The following is a 13,474-nucleotide window of genomic DNA, read 5'->3' on the forward strand; positions in this document are numbered from 1 at the left end:
TGTTAAGTGTAAGAACACATATCGTGGTACTGATACTATATATCCAACAGTAAACTCAGCAGGACTCCACAGCGAAGTATCAAACACTTAAACATTGAACTTCGACCCACGACTTTGACGCTTCGTATTCAACAATTTAAAAAAAAGCACATAAACACATGACAACTTCAAAACTAATTACTTACAAATACGACCTCGAAACTAAGTATTCGTCACGAATAAATATAAAATTTTGAGCCTTGACCTCAACGTCTTGTATGCAACAACCTAACGAATACCTGATGATCTCTGATCTAAGTATTTTAACCACTCTTTCTAAAGGGATGGCACAGACGCCTGTATTAAACCTGTGCAAAAGTCATCTAGATTTTCTTCTTCACAAGTCATTATAAGCTAAATATGAAGAGCTGTCTCACGTAGTAGCTCTATCTCCATGGTATATGCTATCCAAAGTCTCCTAAAGTCTAAAGCCATCATCATCTTTTTCCACAGACCCTAGCACCTACCTAGTTCTAGCATTAACTATAATTTTACCATCATTTGACACAGCATAACATCCTTCACGATCTTTGATTACCTATTTTTGTTATTATATGCACAGTTTATCTTTAAAAAAAGTGAAAACCATTTAATTCTTGTGCAAACAGGAATTACCAGTCAATAACAGATGAACACCGAAGATAGAGATCCTTCGCATATTCGTTCTATCTCCATTATACACGCCGCTTTTCAGCTATTGAACGTCCCAATATCAAAAACAGGCGAATAGCCAAAGTCGAGATTCCTAATTTTCGTTCATTATCATCTTTCTTCAATAGGCTTAGCGTCTATCTAATTCTAGCAGTAACTATAATTTTATTATAATTTGATATAGCATAACAGTCTTTACGATCATTGATTACTTATTTTATTATTATTCCATGCAAAAGTTATAAAGCTTTAGAATACACTCTATAATGCTATAACTAATGTAGCCAATTTGTAAAACAAACAAATAAAAAAGCTATGTATGAGTGGCTATTAGGCTAGAAAAAAGGAACCAAACAAGATAGAGACGGAAGTGGACATATCACTTGATCCGGCTAATACATGGTCACATAGTAGACTAAGTTGGTTTGACTTTACATTGAAAATAAAATTCTTACATTACCGGCTCCCTCACCGACAAAACAAATAGAACCAGAATTTCCAGTCGTAGAGTGTTACTGTATTGTAACTAGTCATAACAGTAGTATTTTAAAGTGAACTGAAAGAAAGATATAGAAATGATGAAAGCGAAGGTTCTATTCAAACACCAAATTTTCTATAGAAAAGTGGGAAAGCTGGTAATGTAGGGATCTTATATAACATGTAAAGTCGAGACGGCTTAGTCTGCTATGTGACCATTAGCCGGATCAAGTGATATATCCACTTCCATCCCTGTTTTGTTTGGTTCCTTTTTTGAAGTTTAGTAGCCAAACCTGCACAGCTTTTCTATTTAGCGGTACTATTTTCCAAACACTTGTTAAACTCAAACATTAAGACTACAAATCAGTCTTTATTCATTACGCACCTCTGTGCGTAACAAGCTATCAATAACATTCTGAGTTAATTTTCTAAGCAGTAGTTAGTGATAGGGTTATATAATCAGTGACTTGACGGGTAGAAGGATATATATATGTATATGTATCGACGATGGGTATAATAAATGACTTATATTCTTATTCATGATGAATATTTGAAAGTTGGTGTATCAGCATATTTTAGCATCAGTTAACCTTATAGCTATTATTTAGATACATATAACACTATGTAACAAAATGTTTCCTTTTTCTTGAGGCCCGGTAGGGCCAGATGAGTTAAGGCTTTTGACTCGTAATCCAGAGGGTCGCGGGTTCGAATCCCGCTCACACCAAACATGCTCGCCCTTTGCTTTACGCTAGTACAGCGGTATGTCTTCGGATTTACAACGCTAAAATCAGGGGTTCGATTCTCCTTGGTGGGCCTAGCAGATAGCCCGATGTGGCTTTGTTATAAGAAAACACCCACCTTTTTCTTGTTCCTGGGCAGAAAGTGTTATTTCCCCACTGCTTATGCCTAAAGTAAATGGAAAAGACCTATTTTTCTCTTCAAACTTTGCTTTTGTGACCTGGGTAACTAAATTTTTAAATTTACGCATTTTCCAAAACATTCCAGGTAGATTCAGTGCTGAGTAGCTGTTAGAGAATTTTCTCAAACTTACAAAAATGTTCTAGAATGTTGTAGAACTTACGAGAATTTTCAAGAACCTTTTTAGCATTTTCTAGAACTTTTCTTAGTGATATATACACGGGGGCTTACCACTCACCACTTCAGTTTAGTTCCAGCTGCCTAAGTGAACACATAAACCTATCCAAGGAGGCTTTACCAAGTTTCCCTGTTATCTTTGCCTTTGGGACAGCAGGGACACTGTAGTGCACTACAACAGGAAGCACTGGCCGCAACGGATCGAGTTCTCTGTAGGGAGGCACAATGTCAAGTGTGAGCCACTAGTGGACCTCCAGAAGTTTTTTGTTCCCACCATTGCACATAAAATTGGATCTTATGAAACAATTTGTCACAGCTCTTGATAAGGAGCCTGCAGCCCTCGAGTACCTTCGAGACGTCTCCCCTAAGCTGTCTGAGACAAAGGTCAAAGCTGGTGTCTTCGTTGGACCACAAATAAAGAAGATCCTGGACCACACAGAATTCCCCAGGAAACTTAGAAGGAAGAACAAAAGCTTCGGGCAGCTTTGTCGCAGTGGATCGGGACTTCTTGAGAAATCACAAGGCCGAAAATTATTCAGAACTGGTTGAAGTTCTGGTAAAGAAATACGGCAAAATGGGCAGCAGGATGTCCCTGAATGTCCGTATCCTTGACGCTCATCTTGATAAATTCAAGAAGAATATGAGAGCATACTCAGAGGAGCAAGGCGAGCGCTTCCATCAAGATATACTGGACTTTGAACGCCGCTACCAAGGAGCGTATAACGAAAACATGATGGGAGACTATATTTGGGGGCTGATACGTGAAAGTGATTTACATTACAGTCGCAAATCTGGAAAAACTACTCACTTCTAAACATTTTTGTTCATTTTTGTATAACTTTAGTATAAATACATGCAAATGTTGATTCATATGTTGTTTTATTCAGACATTATGTAAATGAAAATGTGCAAATTTGCCCGTTTTCACATAGGAAATAGGTTAATTTCTAAATTTCATTATCCAGGTCACAAAAGTAAAACTTGATGGGAATAATGGACATTTTCTGTACTTTTACAACATAAGCGATTAAGAAATAACGCATACTATCCAGGAACAAAATTTGCGTTAAATAGTGTAATCTGCTAAATAAAAAATATCCTTAACAAATATTTTAGCTGTAGGCATTAAATAGCGTTTTTTAGAAATCTTATTTGCATGCTGTGAATTAGAGAAACATTTCATAGCTTGGATATCTTTTCAAACAGATATTCTAAATACATGCGCAAATTACGCATTGTATGCAAACTACGCATTCGTGCTTACTATTAGCAGCATTTATCATCTATTACCTAAAAGCTTTTCTTTTTATGTTTGTTTTATTATTGCTATTCATTGGATATCAGTTTTCTTTCAGTTCTAATAGGCATGGCCAAGCGTGTTAAGATGTGTGACTTATAATTTGAGGGGCGCGAGTTCGCATCCCCGTCGCGCCGAACATGCTCACCCTTTTAGCCGTGGGGCGTTATAATTTTACGGTCAATCCCACTATTCGTTGGTAAAAGAGTAGCCCATGAATTGGCGGTGGGTGGCGATGATTAGCTGCCTTCCCTCTAGTCTTACACTACTAAATTAGGGACGGCTAGCAGAGATAGCCCTCAAGTAGCTTTGTGCAAAAATTAAAAAAAACAAACAAACATTCCTAATAAAATATAAATAGTATTGAACGAAATCAATGGTTTGGTTTCATCCAGACTTGGTTTGGTTTGTTTGTAATTTCGCGCAAAGCTACACGAGAGCTATCTGCGCTAGCCGTCCCTAATTTAGTAGTGTAAGATTAGAGAGAAGGAGCTAGTCATCACCACCCACCACCAACTCTTGGGCTACTTTTTTACTAAGGAATAGTGGGATTGACCACACATTATAACGCCCCCATGGCTGAAAAGGCGAGCATGTTTGGTGCGACGGGGATGCGAACCCACGACCCTCGGATTACGAGTCGCACGCCGGGCCATACAGACTTGGAAAAAAACATCGGCTTGTTGAAATAGATGATACTTTCTCGGAACAGCTGCTGTATCATCTAGACATTGTATTATTTTTATTTCTCACAGTTTTGTAACTTGACGACACATTTAATGTACGTATAGCCAATAAAAGAATCCCTTCGTAACACCTGCAAATACTGCAAATCTACTGGAATTGGTGTTTTGCATGTCACATCATAATCGTGCTCTCACTGATAAGATCATGGGTGATAGAATGTAGGCCATGTAATGTAGGTGTTCCTTTTGTGGGAACTCTGTATTATTTGTTATTTTGTGCATAAACTTGAGACAGCTGGCTATGTATGTTACCAAATCTTCCAGTTTTTTTTTGTGAATCCTGCAGTAGTTGCAACAACGTTGATTCAACATATAGATACTAAAAGTTTACAGTAACAACAGGTGAGGGAGAGGACACCCCGTCCTCTCTGTTTTCTTTCATACAACTCTATTTTCAATACATGTATTGTTTTGCAAAACTCTGAAAAACATAAATATGTGACTAAGTCTGTGGAAAAGATGAAGGCCCAGCATGGCCAGGGGGTTTAAGGCGATAGACTCATAATCCGAGGCTCGAGGGTTCGAATCCCCTCGCACCAAACATACTCGCCGTTTCAGCCGTGGGGGCGTTATAAAGTTACAGTCAATCCCACTGTTTGCTGGTAAAAGAGTAGCCCAAGAGTTGGCGGTGATGACTAGCTGCCTTCTCTCTAGTCTTACACTGCTAAATTAGGGACGGCTAGCGCAGATAGTCCTCGTGTAGCTTTGCGCGAAATTTAAAAAAAGAAAAGAAAAAGTGAAATCATAATACTTTAAAATGTCTTAAAATGATAAGTGTGAATACAGAAAATTCGTATATTTTTTATACTCAAATCACCAACTTGCTTACCTATTGTTTATTACCGGCGGGTTATTATATCATATTGAGAAATTGTATATTTTTCATTATTACTACACTCATGTAAATAACTAATCAAACAAATTAGGTGAAATTACTTATTAAACGCATAGGAGACCTCTGCGGCAGATTGTAGAACTAACTGCTATATTAAACGTCTGTTCCTGTTTGCTTCGTACATGCTCTTGGAAACCCTGTATCTAACAATGTCGTGGGTTCATGCTTTAGAAAAAAATTCTTAAAAAGCTGTAGGGTACGAGTAATTCTAGGGTTAACTGAGCTGTTTGTCAGGATATAACATATTTAATTTCAGTGTCGATCATCCTCCCAAGGTGTTGCAAATAATCTCTTGAGGGAGCGAGCGATTATGGTAGAGTTAACAGTAATAATGTAAAATTAAGTGTTTTCATATATTTTATATTAATTAAAATAATAATTGATTACTACAACACATCTAACATTTTAATGTGTATTCGTGTTTCATATCTCATTACTTAACAATTAACAACAACAAGAGAGGGAGGCTCGCAAGGAACTATATTTATTTTGGGGTGTGTGGATAACAAAAGCTGGGAAGACGTTGGCGTTAGCAATAAAACATCAAGTATAACTTTGTTAACTAGTTACTAAAAAAAATCATCAGCCAAGTAATCCTACGACAGTTTACGACAGAAAGCAAAAAAAAAAAATAATTAGTAAATCTGTGGTTAAAATATTTGTGACAAATATCTTTCTTTATCTGTAAAGACGTCTTATGGCCAATAACTTTTAGTTCTGTGACCGACTGAAATAGACACCTACACAAGAACATGAAGATGGTATTGTAAAACAAACAGGTCATAAAGCACTTATAATAAAGCACAGTATGTGTAGCAGGAAAACTTTCTCCAAAAGATTACTGGCCCGTGTCAGGCACTAAAGAGTTGTCACTCTAAAGTGCGTGTCGTCATGTATGACATTTTAAACACACGTTTAACCTTCCATTAGTGTAAACAATAGACTCGATGATAAGGCGTGATTGGCAGGTGAAGAAGCAGAATAGCGGGGAAGACTAATGGAACATGGCATGTGTCCTTGACACCTGAGACTATTTAGAGTTGCTGTCCATGTCCTGGACAGTTCGAGGTCAACTGCTTGGTCACATCTATAAATTTATTTAAAAACCAAAAATCGTGGTGTTTATTAACCTACAAAACTCTTCATAACGAGAAACCCACTTCTTTAAAAACTAAAAATTTTGAGACGGTTTGACTGGGTAATGAAAAACTTTATTATATCTGTATGACATTTTGACAAGAATTTGTCATTTTATCAAGCCGTTTCAAAACTTTTATTTTCTGCAGAACTCTGTTTTCTCATGTGAGATTCATGGTCATCACAGAAATATTTTCCATGGTGTGAAATTGTAAAGCGAATAAAAAAATTTGTGTACATTTATTTGTTGAATGGATAAAGAAAGACATTTCTGGTCAAATGTTCCCCTCCGCGGTGAACATCCATGACCGGATTCAGTGTATGTTCTTCATTACATATTAACATATGAGTGTCTATGCTTAAATTACATATTAACATATTTTCTACGAAACGTGAATCCCAAAACTTGATACCAATAACTGACAAACAACTAGTATAACCAGTAATATATACACATATATGCAGGCTTAACAGAAATTACGATTTTGTAAATCACTTGACTTCCTTATATATACTCTAAACACTAACCTGGTATTTATTACTTTTTAAATGTTTTGAAAGAGTTATTTTGGTGTGTCAGACTTATGTATTTCTTGAATTTCACGACAGCAAATTTATGCTAAAAAATCAAATTTTAAATACCTTAAAATCTAACACTAAAGTATACAGTAAAACCCGTCTAAACCGAAAACTGTATAGAGCAGAAATCTGTACAAGCCGAAAATATCAAAACTTTTGCGGCATTATCTTAAGATTTATCTTATAAAAGGCCTATACGGCGGAACCTACGAAAAGCGGATGGAAAACTATCTTTTACCTTCCTCATCTATCAATAAGTAGGTTGGAACCTGAGTAAGGCGGAAAAAATGTTTTCGATTAAATATTGATTTTTTATTTAATTAATAATTTCTTTAAATATTAATAAATTCTTGTTTAATTAATAATTTGTTTAAATATTAATAAATTCTCGGATATTTTGTTACAGTAAGTATTGGTTAAATATATTTTGTTGTTTTTTTCTGCTGTCATTATGTTTGCAGCTAAATTAGAGTCATGATTTGTAGAAGTATATTTGTCTTTTAAGTGCAAAATTCTACTCTTTAAATAATTCTCACAAAAAAATAAATTCCTATCTTCCCTAATTTTAAAATTTAGAGAAAAGTTACTTAACACCCTCATTTTTTAAAAAGCCACTAAACACCCTCATTTGTTATTGTTATAAGTTATTTGTTATAACGATTCTAGTGAAATCCCAAACTCTGATTGAGAAGATTGATACAGATGATTCTGTGAACGTGGAAAGTTTTGTGAACGTTGACGAGAATGTTTTAATAGAAATTGATTGAAAATCTATAATAGATTCGCAAGATGGTAACAGTGTAAGAGATTCAGAAGATGAACAAAATGGAAAGTATAGTGAGGAAATAGAAATTCCTACTTCATCGCAAGTATTAAGTTATATTAACGATATCAAATTGTATGCAAAAATGGAGGGGGAAAAATGAACTTCATGAAAAGGCCGTAGAATTGGCGTTCTCTTTTAACCGCATGAGAAAGTCCATTAAAAAAACGAAACAGTTGAAACTAGACACTTTCCTAAGATAAATTTGATTAAGATTTTCTGTGCTTATGTACATTTTGAATGTCCATTTTTGTTCTTATTCTAATAAATACAGCATAAATATTATAATAACTTTATTCATAAACTTCCTACTTCCTTATATTTGAGTCAAGCAAGTATCACGTTCCGCTTAAAATTATATATAATTAAGAAAATGCATGTTCACAATGTTTAACCGGAAAACCTGCTTAAGTCGGAAATATTCCGCCTTAGACAGGTTTTACGGTGTGTATATATATATATATGTGTGTGTGTGTGTGTGTGTGTGTTGTATTTGTTTACAAAGTGCCAATAATTGAGAACTTCTTTTATTATGGATTGTGAAGTAAATCAATACAGTCAGTAGAAGCTGCTGTATTCTCGGTACTGATGCCTAAAAAAGTAATCGTTTTTAAGAGAACGAACGTTTTGATAATTAATAGCCGGTTTGCAAAAACTGTTTGCCCTTATCGCTTTTTGCAGTTCTCGTTCGGTTCGTTGCCGGATACTGTCACTTGTGGTGGGGTCGCCGTTTGATTCCGGCTTCTTTTAGAACGACTTGAAAATTTGATGACCTGTTTTCGTTTTAATCTACTTATTTTTCCTCTTGTTCTGACATACATACCACTGCAAGCATATAGAACCAGTGCGAGAAAACTGTTCTGCATAGCCCCTCCTTTTGTCTTTACGTTCGCACGCAGTAGAACAATCAGCCAATCAAAAGATAGACACGCTCAAAATTCAGCCTGCTAGCGGCCATCTGTTCTTGCGATGAGCACGTGATTGGCGTGTCACGTGCGGAACTGCTCGGAAAGGAGGAGCGCCTGCTGTGCTCGTGCAAGCACTGTCAAATTACCCAGAGCAAGGTCTGTTAGCTGATGGACGAGCCTACTCCTGTGTGGCAACAGTGTCAGTAATAAAACTGATGGGCTTAAGGGTGGGAGTATAATCATAGACTGATCTGTGCATTAGGTGACGTGACCCTGCTCTGAAATAAAGTGCTCTTTTCTTTCACTACAGGTAGGCTTAAAAGATCATAGTTCTAGTTGACAATTTTTTGTAAAAAACAACAACAGCAAAAGAGATGTGTTGCAAAAAAATAAAATAAATAAATTCTAGACAAGTACAAGTTCACCAACACTTTATATTATGCAGGTGCCGCTAGAGCAGCAGACACGGGACCAACAACGTATTCTTCCAGCTTGGCAGACGTGGTGTCGCCCATCGAGTTCAGTGTCAACTGTGGTCATCTTCCTTGTACTGGCACCGTGGCGTTCCAACCAGCTAATTCTTCGTGTTCTCCTTTCTCTACAGCAGCCTGCCAGACCACAGTCTCGTCCGGTATGGCTTATCTCAAGTCTCCACCTTACCCCGTGAACGGGATCGGGCTACCTTCACCCGGAGTTGACCTTCTCCATCCTACCGTTGGTTATCCTGGTAAGCCGCTTATAAGTGTTCTTCTTTTCTCTTTTCCTGAATGATAGCTAAGAAAGTTAGGCGGTTCCAAGCTAAGCCGTCACGGCAGCTTCTTCCATGCGCAGGCATGTATGCCCGGGATTCGGACGATAGTAAAGCCGATTACACGTTGGTCCTGATTTGACGGATGTTATGCGCTTAGCAAAGAGTAATTGTAACAACGTGGTAATCTAATATGTCATGAATGAGATGAGGAATTAGGGTAAACACAATATTTAAATTAAACACTGAGCCTTTAATCCCACTTTTTCTTCTTTTTTCTTTCTTCAAAAGCTTAATGCTGCTTTCGATGACGTGCTATTTGATGAACGTATCTTAACACGATGATCAAAGAAATCCTCAGGCTCATTGGTCTGGCGCTTAACTCCGTGAAGCTACACCTTCGTTATTTATTGAAGGAAAATGCTATATAAGCTGAACTATTTGTCCCCTTTTCACATTTGGGCAGAGAACCGTATACTTTAAAGCTTCTGTAACAACAGTTAGTCTGGATAGTACCTTCGAATATAATAGAACAAAACTTGAGTTGTGGACGTTCTGTCTTTCCTCATTAACGCAAATATGCATATGTGATAAACTACGTTAATGTGTTTTGTTTGTGCTACAAATTCACTCCATTGCTTGAGTTCATACTCCAGGGAGGAGATCCTAAACTCTCTAACAGAGCGTGTTTGTGATACTAGGTTTCGGATCACGAAAATAGGTCATTGTGGTGAAGACCTGTGTAGGTGGTAATCTCTATTCATACGTTAATTACTCGTAAGTAGTCTTGAAGTGGACAAGGTAAGCGACTCACGTATAGTGAATTTTACCTACTCAAACAATGTATCATGGTGACGGAATTACAAGGATTTATACTTTGAAATTTCATCGCCAGAACAAGACCTTCTTTTATTTATTCAGAAATAATTTATTATTCTATTTCCTAAATACTCCTGTATTAAACACTGATTTTTTTTTTTTTACATTATTGTACATCCGTCTTACCAGTAAAACATCATTCAGTTGTTGCACTAAGTTGTGTATTTTATAGGTTAAGCTGCAAAAATACGTAAGAAAGTTACAGTTATCTTAGACATATATCTTGTAAATTTATTTTGAAACGTTGATGTTAAAATATTAAGTACAGTACAGCATGGAGATTTGCACTCTTCTGACTTTTTAGGTTAGATTTACGACGCTGTGTGTAAAAGTTAAATATACATTAAAATCATATAACATAAATTTAATAATTTAAATTTACCTACGTTTTGTAAATATTTAGCAAGACCAGCATTTATTAATTTAAATATGTATTATGTATAATTATGAATTATAATTACACACTTTAAATACATACATCCAACTATATAAGTAACGCACGAAAGCTAACGATTTCAACTTTGTACTTACACCCATAATCGCTTATTAGAGTTTAAAATAGTTTAAAATAGTTATCTACTTTACTAAGCTAAGGATCATTTTCTATCACTTATTTAATGCTGACTGTGATTTTTTCACGTACATTATAATCAGTATACGAAACATATGACTCCTTTTGAAAAGTGACATTCAGACCAAGAGAAGTGAACACGCTAGTTGAAAGTATTTTTTCATTATTGTTGTTAACGTTTTGTTTTCATCCATAATATTATTTGAACAAAAGAATTAGAATAAGTATATGTTACCAATATGTATAATGATACAATGATATCTGTAGATCTTATTTTATCATAACTATAACATTTGCTCGTTATTGTGTTTGTATGATCCGATATCATACATGAGATATTCTGTGATTTTTTTTATTATATAGATATTAAAATAGCCTCTTTTTTGCCCTCTTCCTTATAACAAGTCACGTTTTACTTGACATATATACTTATCCATAGGAATCACTTTTGAAAATAAATACAGCATGTAAAATGTGACGAAATGAGTTAGACTAAATAATCATTGTGCAATAAAAATACTTAACAAAATATGTGAAAACAAAACCCGTTTAAAAGGTGACATTCATGTCAACTTTGAAAGAAGTAGCACCCATCTTTTAACGTGTTTCCTTTAACAACGTCATATTTTAACTGATTTGTGATTCGTACTAATAACTGTATACTTTTTTCCTTTCAAAAGATCTCATATATAATGCCATCTCAGCGTATCTTTACACACCTCAACATAGCAAAAATGCTCTTCAGAATGACACAATGCGCATTACAGAATATATGGGCAGTTTTATATTTGATGAGAAAACAATATATGAAACAAATATTAGCATCTCCAAACTAGTGAGAGTCATTAGTTGGGCCCAAACAGCATGGAAGAAGGAGATCCAGATATACTCGATTAAGTTTATGTTAGGAGCACAGATGGAACAGTAGTGTCCCTATGTAGGAGCTCATTCAAAATCATGTGGGTAACATTACTATCCAGAAGTAAATATACAGGATCTCATTCTTGTAATGCATATCTGTCAGAAAGTCGCCCCAGGATACACATAGGCCAGTCTTCCTATTGTAGCTATTGCTGTTCGAGGTCATAATAGACTCGCCACCTTAGTGGTCAATCGTGTTAACATGGTAGTCGCGCTAATCATCCAATCGCTTTGGAACAAAACACTGTCTCATTTATAAAAAGCGCTGGTGTACAGTCTTGGATAGATTACGTCAAGTAGTATTAAACCCATTTTGCTGTGTAGCTGAGTCTACATAGACTTTCCATGGCTACAAACCTCCAGTCTCTTATAGACATTCTGAGTTTATGTAAGGCCTTCAAAAGCGTCTCGATGATCTCAGTACGGTAAGGAAGCAGTCTTGTTTTGGATTTGTAGCTGTGTTCAGCTATCTCTATGCCTTCTCCTTACATTACCTATAGATTTCTTTCACGTTCCAAACTTAGGAAATTCTAATTACTTATGAGTAGAAGCAAAGATGAATATGTTACATGTTAATCATATTACATCTGCCATATCCAGTACCGACGAGACCTTTACATCAATACAAAGTTCTCATTAGGCAAGCTGAGATACGACAGATATAGTAGTCTAGGATGTATATATATCATCAGTTTTCATGACCAACGACTGTTATGGTGTGAACCAGATTGGGTAGGTGAAGTTTAATAGTTTTATTTAAGTCATTTACAAATCAGAATTTTAGGGTGAAGATTACTCAATACGTTGACTCAAATCACTACAACTTGTACAATACCAAGGCTAAGCTACCCTTCCTCCAAACTTGAATGTCTTCTTCAAGTGTGGCACAGTGTAATGAAATATATTTTGTAAACACGATAACAAGGCATCTTACTTCATTTACATTTAGCATCTAAAAACTTTTAGTTGTATTTATTTCCCAACATATCGAAAATAGGACTGACTTAGGTATTTTGCTGCCCAAAACAAGGTTTTAGAATGTCGTTCCCCTGCGGAAAGCCTGCACTAGTAGTATATTTATGTATTTATAACATTATATGAACAAAGTGGCAAATTTTTTGTAAACATTTAGTATAGTACATTTCACTCTGTGTGTCTTACTTCAAACAGTTTAGATTAAGAAGAAATTGATTTTCTTAGGCCTTTTAACTGAAAAGTCAAGAATTATATTTAAAGTATACTCGATTGTAGTTTAACTTATTTTATATTTCAGTTAATTCTTTTACCGTGTCTGTATCTATAAATGTAATTTTCAAGTAAATTACAATAAGGTACAGTGAACATTAAATTTGCAACTCTATTTGAGAGTAAAATTAAAATAAATATCACCACCAGCCTAATGAGCCCTGGTATTGGGTGAAAAGCTTCATCGCTGTTGAATATGACAGATGAGAGCAATTGACATATTATACCATATTCTTTTGAATTTTTACTCTCAAGTCTTTAGAAATACTAATGTAGTTTTCTCTTAACGTTGCGGTTGCTCGACCAACTCCAGGAAGAAAATTATCTTGGTGTTTTGCCAGTTCTACTGAATGATAGTAAGATTAATCCAAATGAAATTTTAATCATAAAAAACTAAATAATCGGAATTATAAAATATAACACCGTGATATTAATTCTTACCCTAAACTAGGATCTATAA

At 35.5% G+C, this 13,474-nt stretch overlaps 1 protein-coding gene across 7 annotated transcripts in view; it reads left to right on the forward strand.

Annotated features, from left to right (window-relative positions):
- Positions 1-13,474, forward strand: part of LOC143254604 (homeobox protein OTX2-like) — a 116,301-nt gene that overhangs the window by 72,139 nt on the left and 30,688 nt on the right. For 3 of the 7 annotated variants that reach the window (XM_076509778.1, XM_076509775.1, XM_076509770.1), the window contains one exon: positions 9,096-9,377. In XM_076509778.1, coding sequence (XP_076365893.1) covers positions 9,284-9,377 — 94 coding nt within the window. In that variant the 5' untranslated portion in view covers positions 9,096-9,283. Of the gene's footprint in view, positions 1-8,791; positions 8,961-9,095; positions 9,378-9,766; positions 10,141-13,474 lie in introns of those variants that run through there. The other 4 variants (XM_076509765.1, XM_076509790.1, XM_076509783.1 and 1 more) reach the window with 3 other exon arrangements.

Source organism: Tachypleus tridentatus, chromosome 1 (assembly GCF_004210375.1).
Source record: "Tachypleus tridentatus isolate NWPU-2018 chromosome 1, ASM421037v1, whole genome shotgun sequence".
Taxonomy (NCBI): domain Eukaryota; kingdom Metazoa; phylum Arthropoda; class Merostomata; order Xiphosura; family Limulidae; genus Tachypleus; species Tachypleus tridentatus.